This window comes from Ahaetulla prasina, chromosome 4 (assembly GCF_028640845.1).
Source record: "Ahaetulla prasina isolate Xishuangbanna chromosome 4, ASM2864084v1, whole genome shotgun sequence".
Classification (NCBI taxonomy): Eukaryota; Metazoa; Chordata; class Lepidosauria; order Squamata; family Colubridae; genus Ahaetulla; species Ahaetulla prasina.
This window is the reverse complement of record NC_080542.1, coordinates 92,620,272-92,640,533: the sequence shown is the minus strand read 5'-3', so window position 1 is coordinate 92,640,533 and position 20,262 is coordinate 92,620,272. Positions and strand designations below refer to the sequence as shown.

Sequence of the window (20,262 nt, the reverse complement as noted above, 5' to 3'; positions counted from 1 at the left end):
CTATCTGTAACAATATATATATATATATATATATATATATATATATATATATATATATATATATATATATATATATATATATATAATATTGTAGGTCTTTGGTTATTCGGGTTTTCTCCCGCGGAAGAAACAGCTGCAATCACACATTGCTCCCAGAAGCTGAAGCCTGAAGATGACGAATGAGACTTCGTCGAACGTTAAGACACTTCCAATTTTACACGGAGAAACTCAACCAAAGACCTACATACAAACACCCACGAAAACCTCAGAAAACAATATATAACAATATATATATATATATATATAATATATAATATATATATATAATATGATATATATATATTATATATTATATATATAATATAATATATAATATAATATATATATATATATAATATTATATATATATATATAATATATATAATATATGTTTTCTGAGGTTTTCGCGGGTGTTTGTATGTGGGTCTTTGGTTATTCAGGTTTTCTCCCGCGTAAAATTGGAAGTGTCTTGGCGACGTTTTGACGAAGTCTCATTTGTCATTTTCAGGCTTCATCTTCGTGCTTCTGGGAGCAATGTGTGATTGCAGCTGTTTCTTCCTTTTTAGCTACTAGTGGGGGTTTGAACTGATTGGGTGGGAGCTTGGCTGTGCTCTGATTGGATGGGGTTTTTTTTGTGCTCTGATTGGATGGGGGTGTGTCCTGTTTGGGTGGGGGCTTGGTTGAGCTCAGATTAGTCTGAGTTGCAGGGGGATTTGAGCTGGTGAGCTGCATTGCTGTTGTTTGGCTTCGTGTTTGTGGTCGTGCTACATCTTCATAGTGGGTGTCTATCTGCTGTATGTATGGATTGGAGGGGTTTGAAATGACTAATGTTGCAGCTGCGGTCTGGCTTCTGGTCCTTGGTCGTGCTTCCTGATCAGTGTGGGTTTGGGTCTGCTTTCTGGGTGGATGTGTGGTGGTGACATCCTGTGTGGACCTTGTGAGTGTGGGTCTGGTGTCATTCCTCGTGTTAGGGACTCGTTTGTCAATAAGGGCGGGTTTCCAAGTGGCTGGTAGGTGGGAGGTATCATCTTGTTTGTTCATGCTGTGTGGGCGTTTTTCTATCTCGATGGCTTCTCTGATTATTCTGTTGTTAAAGTGTTCAGTTTTGGCGATAGTTCTGGTCTTTTTAAAGTCAATATCGTGTCCTGTGGCTTTAAGGTGTTGGACCAGGGAAGAAGTTGGTTCCTCTTTTTTGACTGAGTTCATCCAAACGAGATGATACCTCCCACCTTTAATATATATAAAGTTGTTATATAATATATAACAACTAGACACAAGAACAGTTTTTCCCCGAAGGCCATCACTCTGCTAAACAAATAATTCCCTCAACACTGTCAAACTATTTACTAAATCTGCAGTACTATTAATCTTCTCATAGTTCCCATCACCAATCTCTTTCCACTTATGACTGTTTGACTGTAACTTTGTTTCTGGCAATCCTTATGATTTATATTGATATACTGATCATCAATTGTGTTGTAAATGTTGTACCTTGATGGAAGTATCTTTTCTTTTATGTACACTGAGAGCATATGCACCAAGACAAATTCCTTGTGTGTCCAATCACACTTGGCCAATAAAATTCTATTCTATTCTATTCTATTCTATTCTATTCTATTCTATTCTATTCTATTCTATTCTATTCTATTCTATATGAATGAGTGGCACAACATTGCTTTCATTTTAATTTTTAAAAAAATTTCTGATCCTGCAGACGCTCTGTACCCACATGCTTCATATTATCCAAGTACAACAATGCTAACCAACCAATTGTGATATTCATATAAATCCATACATCTGAGACTTCAGAGGTCTGTCCAATAGAAAAATAAGAAAACAGAGAAGGGGAAAACAGGGAAGTTTGTAAAGGGGAAACAGATTCGCCTGTAGAAAAAAATAGAATGTTATTGAACTTGAATATGAAATGTAGTTTGCCTATCAGCAAGGAAAATTGATTGCTCAATTCATTTTGTTTTACATCTGGAACTTATGTCATCAGGAGTGGCATGCTCCATGTTCCATTTCTTAGGGAGTGTTATTTGGTAGGAGGAAAGCCTTTGTTCTAGCACTCCCCCCGCCCAACATCATTCCCCCGGAGATCAGATTTAGCCCAAATCTATTGGCTTTTCCTAAGGCCTTGAAAACCTGATTTCATTGAATCTGGGACCTAATCAGTGGTGAAATTAAGCCAGTTCTATCCAGCTCGGGCAAACCGGTAGTGCTCCACCCACCTGCCTGGATATCATGACGTCCTGTTTTTGACCCTCTGTGCATGCACAGCAGTCTCTGTGCATGCATGGAGGAGGTGCATGTGAGCATGCTCACATTTGCAAACTGGTAGCGAAGGTAAGTAAATTTCACTCCTGGACCCTATACATTTAGTTTGTGGTTTTTAATCTTAATTTTAAGTATTATTATACTTACTAGACTACTAATACTACAAGTAGGCTAATAATACTTAAATACTTAAAATATTAGTCTTCCAGAGTCATTGCCTCATTCCCAGGGCCTAGAGAAAGTAACTTGTCAAGATCACCCACCTGGCTTCATGTCTAAGGCAGGGCTAGAATTCAAAATATCCTAGTTTCCAGCGTTCTGCCTTTAACCACAACACAAAATTGACTCAGTTTTATAATTATAAAACTATAATTATCTTAATGACATTTTACTATATTTTGTTGCAGATTCACCTAATGCTTTCTATCTTTTTTCAAGATACCACTTCAAGTACAGAAGTAAAATATGTGATTGCTTTGGTCGCAGTTATATGCCTTGTCCCATTGCTGGTGATCGCCATTGCTGTGATCATTATCTTTTACTTCTACCGTGTTCAGAGGAGGAGGAAACTCAACAAGGCATGGGAGAAAAATGTGAAGTCCAGGAAGCACAAAGACTGTAGTGACATTTGTGCCATTATGCTGGATGATGATCGCTCTGACATCAGTTCTACTTGTGCTAATAATATTAACCATAATACCGAATTGCTGCCTATTGAATTGGACACTTTGGTAGGCAAAGGCCGATTTGCAGAAGTCTATAAGGCTAAACTTAAACAAAACACATCCGAACAGTTTGAAACTGTGGCTGTGAAGATCTTCTCCTATGAAGAATATGCCTCCTGGAAGACTGAGAAAGATATCTTTTCTGACATAAATCTAAAACATGAGAATATCCTACAGTTCCTTACAGCAGAGGAACGCAAGACAGATCTAGGCAAACAATACTGGTTGATTACTGCTTTCCATTCAAGAGGCAACTTGCAGGAATATCTCATAAAACACATCATTAGCTGGGACGATCTCTGGAAACTGGGTGGCTCTTTGGCTCGCGGGATTGCCCATCTTCATAGTGATCACACACCATGTGGTCGGCCCAAGACACCAATTGTCCACAGAGACCTGAAGAGTTCTAATATCCTGGTAAAGAATGACCTGGCTTGCTGTCTCTGTGACTTTGGGTTATCACTAAGGCTGGATCCTACTCTCTCTGTTGATGACCTGGCTAATAGTGGGCAGGTAAGCTGACGCATGAGGAGTAATTTGGACACCAAGAGGATTTTGATAAATAATGCCCTTTATTGAAGTATCTAGCTTTATGATGGATTGACTGTGACTAAAAACAGGCTTGAATAACTGCATGTAATTCCATGTAGTATCTCTTCAATAAAATCTGGACAATCATTTGAAAGCAGTGGGTGGTAGCTTTAGCTCAAATTGCATTAATATATCCCCAGTGATGTTTTTTTTCCTGACACCTGTTTCTATTTATGAAGGAAATCCTAATCATTACACTTAGAGATATTGCTTAAGTGGGGATTAAAGTAATGAAAATTGAATCTACTTCCATCCACCCAATATTCTCCTATCATCTACACAGCTGACTTTGTTTTTGAGGGAAAAAAAATTAGTGGTGGTTTTGCTTTCTGAATAGAAAATTCCATTTAAAGCATTTTAATTTTTGTAAATGCTGACAGGTTGGTACAGCAAGATACATGGCTCCTGAAGTTCTGGAATCCAGAATGAACTTGGATAATGTTGAATCCTTTAAGCAAACTGATGTGTATTCCATGGCTTTGGTTCTGTGGGAAATGACATCTCGCTGCAATGGTGTTGGAGGTATGCTAGATCCCATAGTTAAGTATTTTTAAGCAGATTTGATTATAACTCTATTATGTTTGCAGGTGGTACATTTATTACCAAGTTAATGAGGCTTGCAGCGTTGGTCATAGATGGTCTCCCTTTCAGGCAGTTTTAGCACTTAGTGAGCTAGCCATCAAGCTATCTTATTTAGCATGTTTGAAACCAAGAGCAGTCTTGCTGGCACAGAGATTAGCAAGCAAACATCTGCACATATTGTGCATTCCTTGTTCTCATCAATCTTGAGCAAAGTCATTGGGGTGGGGGGAGAGGGAAGGATTCCAGGTGATAGCTAGCAGGAAATAAGCTTTTTTGAATGGGTTTATTGGGACATGGGAAACATAGATCCCCTCCCTTCCAGCAGTTCTATTCAACAAAGCTGGTTTTATCATTGCTGGCTTTCGTGAAAACTTCCTGACTGCTTTGAATTTGAATTCTCTACTGCAGTATCAATGCTCATTCTAGAACCACATTTAATTGATCTGAACACATGAATTTGTTGAGAGAGATTACAGTATACGCACAGACCATTAAACACTTTTGAGCATTAAAATTTAGTTTATAATTTGTAGTTAGACCGGGGCTCTTGAATTGTATCCACAATTCTTTGGAGCTGCATGATTAGCATAGAATCAGATCTAATCATCTTTTAAAATCTGATCATACTTGCACAGACATTGGAAATAAAATTTGTGCTTGCTTTGCCCAGGCTACCACACAACAGTTAAAGGGAAAAGGGAAGCATGGAGTGAATTTCAACTGTTCTCCACAAGGAGCACTCTCAAAACTCTTCTACTTCAGTTGGGCATATTCACAGGAAGTAATGTAATACTATGAATTTTGAGATCCAGAGATTAAAATTAAAATCATACTGTAGTTATAGAAAGCTAAGGGTGTATTTATTTCTTACGTAATTATTCATTTTATCTGTTCATAAAAACAGTTCATAAAAAATCATTTATCATCTTAGGGGGCCAAAGTACCACAAAGTATGAGGACCAGTTAGATCTTTATGGTTTCAACCATTTTAATAAAGAAAATGAAAAGCTGATAGGGTTGGGATAAGGGAAGGGCATTGCTCTTAGAACTCCACCTAACAGCATTTCATGGCTTCTCTGTTTTGAGGCAGGGATGAACAGTTTATTCAGGAATACTCTTACATCATGGCCGATTCCTGAGATATTTTCCTGTTTCTGTTTCAGCACGCTGGAATAGTGCCTAGGTAAAGAACCACCCTCATTGTAGCTATACTCAGGAAATTACAGAGCCGCCTAAAACTGATACAAAAGACTACTATTTTAGATCAAAAAGAATAGAATCCTTTATCAATATCTTTAAAGAAATGGGTCCTTAGGTATCACAGTGAACCACACAAATGTTAAATATGTAGGCACAGTAGGCATATGCTTGAAGAACAATAGAGTGATCTTGGAATTATAGTGAGCTTAGAATTTGTTAAAGCAAAGAAATTGCCATCTATAACAAATGGTTGTCATGGTAGATACATACATAAGAAGTAATATTAGGAGACTTATGTCACATCTAAGAAATAGGGATGAATATCTGAAAAGTTGCAGGTTACAACTGTTGTCAAACGTCGCCTTGAAGGGGTGATAAGGAAGGGCTCCCATAGATCTCAAGTGGACGGCGGTCCACTTAGCTTTGATCCAGGAAAATCTTCCTGACAGGCGGAAAAGAAGATGGCCATTAATGGCCCAACCAAAGCTCTGACAGCCGGAATAAGCAAGCATGGAGAAAAGCAGAAAAGTTAAAGTGTATTGGATTGGGGTAAGAAGTGTATAATTTCTACTCAGAATTAAGTTAAATTCACCAAAATATTATCGCTAAGAAGGGAGACTCCAAAAAGAAGGAGGGAGTGAATCATTCTTTCTTCCTTGGGAAGCGGTGAGTGAAAATTCAGAGTAGATTACACATCTGTTGGAAGTGAAAGTGAAGCAAGGAACTAATTATCATTAAGCTGAAGAGAAAGACTGGACTGAGTATATTTTTGAAGGCATGAATATGACAAATTACTTCTAAGAGCTTGTTGTTGTTGTTGTTTTGCTCAAAATTCTCTTGGCTACAGTTAGTGAAGACACTTTTTTTTTATTATTCTGCCCTTTTCTTTTACTATTCTTTTTCCGGACTCGAATTTTAGAAATGAAAGGAAAAAGAAGCCAGGTTGCCATCTACTGGCCAAAGTTGGAATATACTAGAAAGAATACTTTGCACTGACTAGATTTAACAAAGGTGAAGAATACATTGTTTTGGAAATTATAACATTTGGTTTTAGGGAATAAATTAAAGATTGTCTCCTGCTTTAGAAATTACTGAGGGAAAAAAGTAAGACTGGAACTGCAACAGAGAAAATCACTTTCAAGCATTGGCAGATTACAAATAGCTCGAGTTAATTGATATAAAAGTGAAAAGATAAATAATTAGTTACTGTGGGTTTTTTGGATTATAAAAATCAATTGTTCCAGGTTGGTTTTTGAGTTATTAAAACACTGAGAAACAGAAGATTAACTGAACCCAAATTGAAGAAAAGTTGAAGCTGTTATACTGTTTTCCCATTTTGACATGGGGGTTATCTGTATTGAAGTGTATTGAATTTGGGGCTATTGATTGTGTTGGAATACTATAGGTGGCTAATTCTGGGTTGGCTGATTTTCTTGGTAAACAATAGGATTGGTGGGAATATTCATTGCTAGCCATACATAGAGAAAAGAAAGAAGAAGAAACCAACACTAGTTGCTAAGATGTCAACCCCAAATATAACCAAAATAGGGAAGAAGGCATCTTCCACACTGTGTTCAACATCCTCAAGTCCTTCTAACAAGAGGTCGATTGAAAGCATGATACAGTTGGAAAAAACAAACATATCCCAAAGGGAGGAATCCATGACTAAAAGTCATAATGAAATAAGGAAACATATAGGGGAAGTGAGAAATGATACGGGAGAGATGAAGTGGAAAATTCAAAATATGGATGAAAAACTTGAGAACCTTCAACAAATGATAATAAAAAATGAGCAAAGAATCCAGAAAATGGAAGAAAAACAGAACAAGTAGAGAAAAAAGTGGATGATATAAACTACAAACTGATACAAGCAAATAAAGAGTTAGAAAACACCGTGATAACGTTGAAAACAGAAAAAGCTGCCCTCTACTTATGGTTTCAAAATATTGAAGAGGAGAAGGGAGAAGACTTACCAGAGATAATGAAAGAACTATTGGCAAAGATGCTGGAAATAGATAAGCAGGAAATGGAAATAGAGATAGACGAAACATTTTGGATTTACACAAACTATGCGAGAACATATAATCTTCCCAGAGAAGTGCATGTAAGATTTGTGAAAAAAATCAATACGAGACAAGATACTTAATAAGGCAAGAGAAAAAACACTAGAGTATAAAGGGAAACCATTGGTAGTCTTGAAACAGGTCCCTAGGAGGGTAAGGGAACTTAGAAAACAATACCACTTTCTGACTACAATATTGACCAGACACAACAATATTGACCAGTAAATTTCAGGTGACTGATACCTGAAGGGATCTTAGTTATCTGGCAGGAAAAAAGATACCAATTAGATTCACTCGACAAAGCTATGGACTTTTATGATAACTATTTTAACACAGAAGAGGAACAGGAAATAAGAGGTGAAATAGTACATAAGGGCCAAGAAGTATTAACAATAGAAGGAAAATACTTACAGCAAGATCAGAGTGAAAAGGAGAAAAAAGAATGTTCAGAACAAGAAGGAGCAATAGCAAAAGAACCCAGAGAAGTAAGAGCAACCAGGACTGTAAGACCTAGATATAAGTAAAACAATTCAAAAAGAAGCAAAGATGTTTTCAGTCAATATTGATGGGGTGAACTCCCCCACAAAAAGGAAGACAATATTTTCAAAACTACAAAAACTAAAATTGGACATAAATAGCACTTCAAGAAGTACATATTAAGAAACACCATTACAAATTATTTGGAATATTCTAAATTGGGAAAACTGTTTTATTCATTATCACAACAGAAAAAAAGAAGGATGGTACTGTACATTAAAGAGACAATAAATGCCAAACAGATCTTTCAAGATGAAGAAGGGAGAATTTTGATGCTGGAGGTGATTTTAAATCAAAATGGACTCTTCTGGTTGCTATAAAGAGTCTATATGCACCAAATACAGGACAAGAGGAATTATATAAAACATCTGTATCATGGAGATTTTAACATAATAGTTGACCCAAATCTGGATTATAAAAGTAGTAAAACAAAAAGAAAACAAGAAGGACCTTACCTAGAACCTTTACTAAAATTATAGAAGAACTATTGATACAGGATACTTGGACAGAAATGAAACCAGGGAAAAAGCAGTATACATTTTATTCTAACGCGCACCACTTGGTCCAGAATAGACATGATTTGGATGACCCCCAGAATTGAATGGGAATATTCAAGAGATTGAAAAAGAAACAAATTTATGGGCTGACCATTTGTAATGGTGTTTCTTAATATGTACTTCTTGAAGTGCTATTTATGTCCAAATTTATGGGATGGATCCAATCAAAATTAATTGGAAGGGACAAAAGAGTAAAGTAAGATGGACTTTAAATCAATCCATAACAAAATATAAAGAATTTATGCAGATGATGGAAAGAAAAAATGGGGTTCCTCTTCAAAAAGAATAGAAAAGAAAGATCTAGTTACGGAACATGTGGGATATTGCAAAAGCATTTATTAGAAGACTAGCTATAACCTATATAGCAAAAAAAAGAAAAAGAAAAAGAAAGAAAAAGAAACAGTATCAAAAGACTTTAGAAGAAGAATACAAAGGACTTGAATTAGAGTTACAAAAGGAACCACACAAGATAGGCTTAAGAACCCAAATGGAGCTGATTAAACATAAATTAAATATTATGGGAAAAGACAAACTGGCACAACAAATAAAAAGAACAAAACAAACCTTTTTCGAAAATGCTAACAAACCTAGAAGGTGGCTAGCCTATAGATTGAAGAAAGAAAAAGAGAAGAAATGAATAATAAAATTACAGGATGAGGAAGGTACATTACATTGTCAAATGGAAAAGAAAAAATATATAATGCATGACTTCTATAAGACGCTATATGGTTATGAAAAAATACCAGAGGAAAAAATAACAATATTTGGAAAAAGCTAATTTACCAAAAATTCCAGAAACAGTGAAAAACATGCTAAATGAAAGACTATCAATGGCAGAACTAACAGAAGCAATTAAAAGCCAAAAAACAATAAAACTCCAGGACCAAATGATTTACTAGTAGAAATTTACAAAGAATTATAAGATACCTTGAGCTTATCAATGTTAGAGGTGTACAATGAAGTTCTACTGGAAGTTAAAATACTGATGTGGATAGAGACTTATATCACCCTGATTCCAAAAGAAGATTCAGATACAACACAAATAAAAAATTATAGACCAATTTCGTTATTAAACGCAGATTACAAACTTTTCATATCAATAATTGCTGAAAGACTAAAAAGATTCTTAATTGACTTTATTTATCCTGATCAAAATGGATCTTTACCCAAGAGGCAAATAAAAATAATGTGAGAATAATTTTGGACATACTAGAGTATTATGAATCACATGATGAAAAACATTTTGGGATGCTCAGAAAGCATTTGATAACATAAATTGGCAATTTATGCTGTAACATAAACATAACTGTATGGACTTGGGTGGAAAATTTATGAATATGATAAAGGCAATTTATACTCAACAAAAAGCTAAAGTGATGGTGAATGGAAATGTGACAGAAAGCTGAAGAAAGCTTTCCACTGTCTCCATTTCTATTCATTTTAACGCTAGAAGTCTTAACCAGAAACATTAGACTAGATCCAGGAATAAAAGGAATGGAAATTAAAAAGGAAAGGCATAAACTACAAGCATTTGCTGATGATATTAGAAGAACCACTAGAAACTGGCCCCAAACTGATAAGAAATATCAAGGGGAGGGGTGGCAGGGATGAAAATAAATTTTAAAAAAACCAAAGTATTAGTTAAAAATTTTACAGATAAACAAAAAAAGGAACTGAAAGAGAAAAGTGGTTTACAGCAGGGGTGAAATACTCCCGGTTTGGTCCAGTTTGCCTGAACTGGTAGTAAAAAAGCTACTAGTTCGCCGAACTCGTAGTAAAAAAATATATATAAAAAAAAAGTTCTGACAATCAGGTGAGTAACGCGCGATCGTTTAAATTTTTTAAAAAACTTTTTTAGCATTTTTTTACTAGTAGTTCTCTGGAACCAGTAGTTAAAAATGCTTTAAAAGGTTAAAAGAAAAATTCCGAAGATCACGCGTCACTCAGCTGATCGTCTGAACTTTTTTTTTTTTTTTTTTACTTTTTAGGCATCTTTTTACTACCGGTAGTTGGGTTGCGTGATTGTCAGAGCCTTTTTTTTTTACTTTTAAAAGCATTTTTTTACAACATACTCGGCCAAATAGGTTGTGGAAAAATGCTTTTAAAAGGTTAAAAAAGGCTCTGATAATCATAGTTGAGCTGCGTGAAATGGACAGACTAAGTTTAAAAATTAAAGATAAAGAAGACACAGAATATTATTTGATTAGAATCAATTTTATGAATGGATAGAGGCAAGAGGTAGAAATTAGAGAAAGTAAGATTATGAATGTTAGTATTGAAAATAGAGATGTACATAACTATAATCAAAATAATCAACAAAAATGTAAATAAGCTAATATAAGAAGAAACTTAGTTAAAGTTTTTTGGTTATATTATTATTATTATTATTATTATTATTATTATTATTATTATTATTATTATTATTATTATTATTATTTTGTATGTTAATATTTAATATCACTCTTTCTTTGTCTCTTTTATTGGTAAATGGCCTGAAAATGCATTGTATTCAAAAAACACAGTTAGTCTTTGAGTTACAACCAGGATTGAGTCCAGGATTTTCATAATAAGTTGTTGCAGTCGTAAATTGAGTCATAAGATGACCAACTCAATTTTTCAACCATTTTTATGACAATCTTAAAGAGAGTTATTGCAGTTATTAAACCAATCATGTAGTTTATGTCCAAATCCAGCTTATCCAATATGGGATATGCAATTTTTCCTTGAAAATTGCAAAAAAATAAATTGCAAATCAAGATCACTTGACCACAGAATGCTGTAACCAATCATATATTTATTTATTTATTTATTTGTCAAACACAACAGTATATATAAGTATAAGCATGAAATAACCATATGAATTGGATACAATCAAAGGGAACATTAGGACAGGAACAGTAGGCATGCTGGTGCTCTTATGCACACCCCTTACAGACCTCTTAGGAATGGGATGAGGTTAATAGTAGATAGTCTTTGGTTAAAGCTTTGGGGATTTTGGGAGGAGACCACAGAGTCAGGTAGTGCATTCCAGGCATTAACAACTCTGTTACTGAAGTCATATTTTCTACAATCAAGATTGGAGTGGTTCACATTAAGTTTAAATCTATTGTGTGCTCGTGTATTGTTGTGATTGAAACTGAAGTAGTCTTCGACAGGAAGGACATTGTAGCAGATGATTTTTTGAGTTATACTCAGGTCATGCCGAAGGCAGCAGAGTTCTAAATTTTCTAAATCCAGGATTTCAAGTCTGGTGGCATAAGGTATTTTGTTGGGATCAGAGGAGTGGAGAACTCTTCTTGTAAAATATTTCTGGACACGCTCAATTGTATTAATGTCCGAAATGAAGTATGGGTTCCAGAAGGGCTAATAATAGCAATAATATATGTTGCCAAACACCTGAAATCACTTTGAAGATGGCTTGTAAGTTATTTTCCAAGGTTGTCATACTTTCAAATGGTCCTTAAGTGACCAGTCATACGTCTTACAGGTAGTGCTCAAGTTATGAGCACTACCTATAAAAAAACAAAAAAAAATGCACAGGTACCGTATATGTGGTACCTTGCTCAATAGTAGTAACTGTGAGAGGGATCTTGAAGTCCTAGTGGACAACCAGTTAGATATGAGCCGGCAGTGTGCAACAGCTGCCAAAAAAGCCAACACAGTTCTGAGCTGCATAAACAGGGGGACAGAATCAAGATCACGTGAAGTGTTAATACCACTGTATAATGCCTTGGTAAGGCCACACTTGGAATATTGCATTCAGTTTTGGTCGCTATGATGTAAAAAAGATATTGAGACTCTAGAAAGAGTGCAGAGAAGAGCAATAAAGATGATTAGGGGACTGGAGACTAAAACATGAAGAACGGTTGCAGGAACTGGGTAAATCTAGTTTAATGAAAAGAAGGACTAGGGGAGACATGATAGCAGTGTTCCAATATCTCAGGGGTTGCCACAAAGAAGAGGAAGTCAAGCTATTTTTCAAAGCACCTGAAGGCAGGACAAGAAGCAATGGGTGGAAACTAATCAAGGAGAGAAGCAACTTAGAACTAGGGAGAAATTTCCTGACAGAACAATCAATAAATGAAACAACTTGCCCCCAGAAGTTGTGAATGCTCCAACACTGGAAATTTTTAAGAAAATGTTGGATAGCCATTTGTCTGAAATGGTGTAGAATAGAATGGAATGGAATGGAATGGAACGGAATGGAACGGAATGGAACGGAACAGAATAGAATTTTTATTGGCCAAGTGTGATTGGGCACACAAGGAATTCGTTTTGGTGCATATTCTCTCAGTGTACATAAAAGAAAAGATATCTTCATCAAGGTACAACATGTACAACACAAATGATGGTTATAGGGTACAATTTAACACTTAATGATACAACACTTAATGATAATCATAGGGTACAAATAAGCAATCAGGAACAATCAATATCAATATAAATTATAAGGATTACCAGCAACAAAGTTACAGTCATGCAGTCATAAGTGGAAAGAGATTGGTGATGGGAACGATGAGAAGATTAATAGTACTGCAGATTTAGTAAATAATTTGACATTGTTGAGGGAATTATTTATTTAGCAGAGTGATGGCCTTCGGGGAAAAACTGTCCTTGTGTCTAGTTGTTCTAGTGTGCAGTGCTTTATAGCGTCATTTTGAGGGTAGGAGTTGAAACAGTTTATGTCCAGGATGTGAGGGATCTGTAAATATTTTCACAGCCCTCTTCTTGATTCGTGCAGTATACAGGTCCTCAATGGAAGGCAGATTGGTAGCAATTATTTTTTCTGCAGTTCTAATTATCCTCTGAAGTCTGTGTCTTTCTTGTTGAGTTTCCTGCCTGGGCAGGGGGCTGGACTAGAAGATCTCCAAGGTCCCTAACTCTGTTATTATGTTATGTTATATGTTATGACCAAAATAGAGCCTGTCTATATATAATTTTTTTGTCTTTTTATTGTTGGAGTTGCAGATCTGTTGCAATTTCAACTATTAGGGTATGTCATTAGCATAGCAGAGGTTTTTAAATAGTTATAAAAACAGATATAGGAGAAACCATATAGTCTTATAGTCTTTGATTTTTGTTTTTAAATACATACTTATTTTAATTTAAATGCCACTTTTATGACAAAGAGGCATTGTCTTTCAAGAATGAGTCTATAGTGTGTGGAAGGATTGTGGGTTCTTGTGAGGTGAAGTAGAAGTGAATATCGTTTACATGCAGAGCCTCAATACATTATAATGTTTTTAAGCTGGACTTATCTCTAAACATAAGATATGAATATCAATATACTTGTAAATGAAGAAACAACCTTAGGAAAGACCATTCCACTGTTTGTTAGACAAAATGTGGGAAGAAGTTACAGCTTACCCAATATTTCACTAGAGAATAGTTTAGAAGCCATACTTAGACTTTGCTTTAGAAAAGCAATACTGCTTTTAGGAAAGCTTGAGGTGCCTTCTTGGAAGTTTAGTCAGCACAACAGCTGTACGCCAGATGTTATGCATTGTGACAAATATAATTTCCATTCAAACAATCTGCTTTTGCAACTGACATGGATACTCTGAGAAAGGAAAGCACAGTGAGCCTTAAGTGTTCTGACATCCCTCCCAAAATCACTTCTTTGCAGTATTTTTATTGCCTGTATATGAGATTAGCCAGAATCAGCCAAGTTACAAAAAAATATCTTTGAAAAATATGTTAACTTACACTCTTTGAGCTTCTTTAAGCAATGCTGGATTACTTGAAATGTTTGCATGCTTTGTCTGAAACAATACATTTGGATTAAGGATGAAAGTATAGAAAACTGGTACTGTATGTTGTGAAAGGTTTGGTATTTTGGTATTTGGCAGGAAAAGCAAATCTAAATATTTTGGTAGAAAAGTAGTCTATACTCCGTTTTTCAAATGCTCCAAAACTTTCAGTATTCAGATACAAATCTGTGACCAATTTCTCATTGCCTATAGCAGGCAAACATTAAATGTAGTAGAAGAAAATGCAGCCACTTTTTTACTCTCCGACTTCATTAAAACTGACTGATTCAGTTCTAATTTTTTTTTTTTTGGTTCAATCATGTCTAATTTACAGAGGTTGTCTGAACAAGTCCCTGCAGTTTTCTTGGCAAGGTTTTTCAGAAGTAATTTGCTATTGCTTCTTTCCTAAGGCTGAGACAAAGTGACCAGGAGAAGGTCCCCCATCTGGCTTTGTGCCTAAGACAAAATTAGAATTTAAGATCGCCTGTTTTCTAGCCTGGTGCCTTAACCACTATATCAAACTGGCTTTCTTTGTTTTAATATTGTATTTAAATGATGAGACATGACAAAAGAAGGCAAAGCTGCTATTCCCCGCCCCTCCCCAACAGTTATGTTTCAAAAATGTGCCTACTTAATGAACTGTTTTTCATTTAAATTAAAATTAAGCATATGAACTGTAGCCTTCGCTCTTTTAAATGAGAGTTCTACAGAAATAATGCTACAATATTATCATGCAAGTATGCTGATTTCCCTTTAAATTGAGTCATTGGCGTCTTCCTTCCCCTCCCCCCCTCCCGCTACAAAAGAAAGCTTGGCATTTTTAAAATGCCCTTTATTGTTTTTGGGTCACACTTGTTTCCTTACACTGGCTCCAGGAAATATACTTTGTGTCTGTTAATTGTGACCATGTTTCAGTTTTGTCCTGCATCCTTTCATGTCAAAAATAGATTTCTGGAAATTATCTTATTCAGCCTATTGGTGTCCTGAAAGCAAATTGTATTTTGGATGATTGAATCTGTCCCTTAGAATAGACCTCGACTCTTCATGAAAATGTGCAAATATGAAGTGAACATTTAAATACAATAAACACCATTCCTCACAGAAACCACAATAATTTGGGTATTTGTCAGTTTAATATATTGGTCTAATATAAAGCTTTTTATTGTCTGCAGAAACCAATTCTAAAACCATAACGATAGAAAGCAGTCTAAATAGATGCTATTTTTCCACATTTCTCTGCTCTGATATGGTTTTATAAAAAAAAAATTAAGGCTATTTAAAGTACTATTTGTTGTGGGAAAGCAAGAAAATAAAAATTTCCAGAATAAATATTTGCAAAACATGTTTCAGACATAGTTGCAGATCATTTGCAGCTTACTAGTAGAGGTATGCAGCTAAGCAGATGGACCAGGGAAAGTTCACTGTTTTGTTTTGTTTTTATTTTATTTTTTTATTTTTTTTATGTGCATTTATATCCTGCCCTTCTCCGAAGACTCAGGGCGGCTTACACTATGTCAAGCAATAGTCTTCATCCATTTGTATATTATATACAAAGTCAACTTATTGCTCCCAACAATCTAGGTCCTCATTTTACCTACCTTATAAAGGATGGAAGGCTGAGTCAACCTTGGGCCTGGTGGGACTTGAACCTGCAGTAATTGCAAGCAGCTGCTGTTAATAACAGACTGTCTTAGCAGTCTGAGCCACCAGAGGCCCTAATGTTGTCACAATGCCACCAGAGGCCCTAATGTTGTCACAACATTATATACAAGAACATATATTGAAAGGAAACAATAGGACAGGAACGGTAGGCACTTTTGTGCACTTATGCACACCCCTTATAGTCCTCTTAGGAATGGAGTGAGGTCAATGGTAGACAGTTTTTGATTAAAGCTTTTGGGAGTTGGAGAAGAGACCACAGAGTCAAGTAATGTATTCTAAGCATTAACAACTCTGTTACAAAAGTCATATTTTCTGCAATCAAGATTGAAGCAGTTAACATTAAGTTTGAATCTATTGTTTGTTCTTATATTATTGCAACTGAAGCTGAAGTAGTCTTTAACAGGAAGGACATTGCAATAGATGATTCTATGTGTTAAACACAGGTCTTGTCAGAATCGGCGGAGTTCTAAGTTTTCTAATCCCAGGATTTCAAGTCTGGTGGAATAAGGTATTTTGTTGTTTACAGAGGAGCGGAGAACTCTTCTTGTAAAATATTTCTGGACTCGTTCAATTGTATTAATGTCAGAGATGTGGTATGGGTTCCAGACAGATGAGCTGTATTCAAGAATGGGTCTGGCAAATGTTTTGAATGCTCTGGTTAGTAGTGTAGAGTTTTTGGAAAAGAAACTACGCAGAATTAGGTTTACAACTCTTAGAGCCTTTTTTGCTATATAGTTGCAGTGGGCTTTGGCACTTAGATCATTTGATATGAAAACTCCAAGGTCCTTAACAGGGTGGGAGTAATCTGTAAGATAATGTCCATTAAGCTTGTACTTAATGTTTGGGTTCTTTTTTCCAATATGTAAGACTGAGCATTTGCTGGTTGAGATTTGGAGTTGCCAAGTTTTAGACCAATCGGATAACAAAATCAAGGTCTTTTTGAAGTGTAGTAGTAGTGTTGGTGGTGTTAAATAGTTTGACATCGTCAGCAAAGAGAACACAATAACTTGAGATATGGTCACAGAGATCGTTTATGTATAGTATGAAGAGCGTTGGTCCAAGAACGCTGCCTTGAGGAACGCCACTTTTGACAGGGACAGGATTTGATACAGCATTGCCAATTTTGACCATTTTTTGTCTGTTTGACAGGAAAGCAATTATCCAATTGTGAAGATGTCCAGAAATGCCGTAGGATTTTCGTTTTAGGAGAGGTTTATCGTATACTACTGAGTCAAAAGCTTTGCAGAAGTCTATGTAGATTGCATCTATTGCTTTGCCTTGATCAAGATTAGTAGTCCATATGTTTTTGCAGTGGAGAAGTTGTAAGTTACATGATAATTTTTTTCTGAAACCAAATTGTTTATTAGATAGTAAGTTGTTTGTTTATAGGTGGAGGGTAATGGATTGGTTGATGATATATTCCATTACTTTGTAGGTGACGCAGCATAGAGAGATTGGTCTGTAATTTTCAACTAGGCTGGGATCTCCTTTTTTGAAGATAGGGATTACTGTGGCTAGAGACCAAGTTTGGGAAGGAAACCAGTCATGAAAGCTTTATCAAAGATTATGCTTAGGGGTTCTGCTATATTAGTGGAAAGTTTTTTTAAGAAATAGGCACTGAGTCCATCAGGCCCAATAGATAAAGATGGTTTCAGTTTGCGAAGAGCTTTTTCAACATAACCTTCTGGGAAGTCTATATGAGTTAAGTCGTTGTAATCATTGTTAGTACGATTGGGGAATGTCGGATATGTGCCATCATTGTTAACGAAGACTGAGCCAAAGAATGTGTTAAAGAGGTTTGCTTTAACTGTTTCATCATTACATTCCGTTAGATTCTTTTAGTGGTGGGATGGATCTTGATTTTTTAAGTTTATTGTTAACAAAATTATAAAAAGCACGATTGGAATTGATGCGCAGAAGATCTTCTTGCTTTGTGTGGTAAATGGTGCATTCAGTTTTTATTTCGCTTCGCGACGAAGGTTGTAGAGAGTATGGTGGCATATCAGTTTCCCCTGCACCTGGAGGAAACTGTCTATCTAGACCCGTTCCAGTCCGGCTTCCGGCCCGGTTACAGCACTGAGATGGTTTTGGTCGCGTTGGTGGATGATCTCTGGAGGGCCAGGGATAGGGGTTGTTCCTCTACCCTGGTCCTATTAGACCTCTCAGCGGCTTTCGATACCATCGACCATGGTATCCTGCTGCGCCGGTTGGAGGGATTGGGAGTGAGAGGCACCGTTTATCGGTGGTTCTCCTCCTATCTCTCCGACCGGCCGCAGACGGTGTTGGCGGGGGCAGAGGTCGGCCTGGCGCCTCACTTGTGGGTGCCGCAGGGTCGATTCTCTCGCCTTCTGTTCAACATCTACATGAAGCCGCTGGGTGAGATCATCAGTGGCTTCGTGTGAGGTACCAGCTGTACGCTGATGACACCCAGCTGTACTTCCACACCGGCCACCCCAATGAAGCTATCAGTGCTGTCCCGGTGTCTGGAAGCCGTGACGGGTCTGGATGGGAGAAACAGGCTCAAGCTCAATCCCTCCAAGACGGAGTGGCTGTGGATGCCGGCATCCCGGTACAGTCAGCCGTGGCCACGGCTCACTGTTGGGAGCAGTCATTGGCCCGATGGAGAGGGTGCGCAACTCATGCTCTCCTGGATGAACGGCTGTCTTTTGAAGACCACCTGACGGCCGTCTCCAGGAGAGCTTTCCACCAGGTTCGCCTGGTGCGCCAGCTGCGCCTTTCTAGACCGGGATGCCTTATGCACAGTCACTCACGCCCTTGTGACGCCTTGTCTGGATTACTGCAATGCTCTCTACATGGGGCTCCCTTGAGGGGCATCCGGAGGCTTCAGTTAGTCCAGAATGCAGCTGCTGGTAATAGAGGGAGCCCTCGTGGCTCCCACGTGACACCTATCCTGCGCAGGCTGCACTGGCTACCTGTGGCCTTCCGTGCGCCAAGTGTTTGAACGCCTTCAAAGCGCCCATGGCATAGGGCCGGGCTATCTCACGGGACCGCCTGCTGCTACCGAATACCTCTCACCGACCCGCGCCTCACAGAGAGGGACTCCTCAGGGTGCCGTCGGTAGCGACAGTGTTGCCTGGCGGCGCCAGGAACGGTTTCTGTGGGGCTCCCACCCTCTGGAACGAACTCCCCCCAGGACTCCGTCAACTTCCGGTCCTCCGAACCTTTCGTCGCGAGCTTAAAACTCACCTATTCATCTGCGCTGGACTGGGTTAGTTTTTAAACTTATGGGTTTTTAATGGGTTTTTATTCTAAATTTTAATCGTGGCCAATTTAATAAGTTTTTTAATTATATTTTAATCGTATTTATATTGTATTATTTTGTACTTTTTATCAGGCTGTGAACCGCCCTGAGTCCTTCGGGAGAAGGGCGGTATAAAAATTTAAATAATAAATAAATAAATAATAAATTTGGTTGCAAATATTTCTGTAGCGGTTTTTGAAGTTTGATACATGGCCCTTTTTGTTTCTTCTCAGGAGGGATTTTTTTTTTTGATTGAAGCTTCTTTATTGATATGGGTAATTTGTTTTTTTTATTTTGGTGGTGATTTGTGGTACGTATTGTTTGATGATTCTATTGATTTCAAGTAGGAAAACTAGGTAGTGGTCTTCAGCAGTGATACAGGTTGAGAATATATTTGAAGTCAAGATATGAGAGGTCGTTGTTTATAAGGTCATAGTTGGTTTTTTTGAAATTGTAGTTAGAAGTACTATTATTATGACAATTTATGTGAGGGCGTATATTGAGACAAAAGTCTACCATGCAGTGGTCACTGTTGGAAAAGGGTTCTTTTATTTGTAGTCCATAAATTGAATTTGTGTTATTGTAAAAGATGAGGTCAAGGCAGTTGTTGAGTCTTGTATTGTTAGTTACTAGTTGTTCAAGACCTAGGTCTGTAACAGCATTGTATAGTGTAGTATGGATTGGTTCAGTTGTACATTCATTTGTTATCCAGTTAATAAAAGGTAGATGTCAGGCCTAGAACCCATATTAGACTTTAGGTTTCCAGACGCTGCCACATTTTTCCCCTGAGGGGAAGAAGGGGGGCTGAGGGATATGGTAACATTCTTCAGACGGTCAAGGTCGGATGGGGTTCACATCTGCAGGAAGAGTGGCAAGAAGATATTCGAATGAACTGGGAGAACGTGGGACCATGTGACCATCAAAGGGGTCAGGGAGGTGGGACTCTTGGGGTTTGTATAACTGGGGAAAAGGATCCGGAAATTCAGTTTTGGAATTGCACTCATCGTGTGCCAGTCT

At 37.1% G+C, this 20,262-nt stretch overlaps 1 protein-coding gene across 1 annotated transcript in view; it reads left to right on the top strand.

Moving 5' to 3' along the window:
• The window catches only part of TGFBR2 (transforming growth factor beta receptor 2), a 66,179-nt gene that overhangs the window by 35,959 nt on the left and 9,958 nt on the right, over positions 1-20,262 (top strand). Inside the window, exons 4-5 of the mRNA XM_058180127.1 lie at positions 2,755-3,554; positions 4,013-4,154. Coding sequence (XP_058036110.1) covers positions 2,755-3,554; positions 4,013-4,154 — 942 coding nt within the window. The remainder of the gene's footprint in view (positions 1-2,754; positions 3,555-4,012; positions 4,155-20,262) is intronic.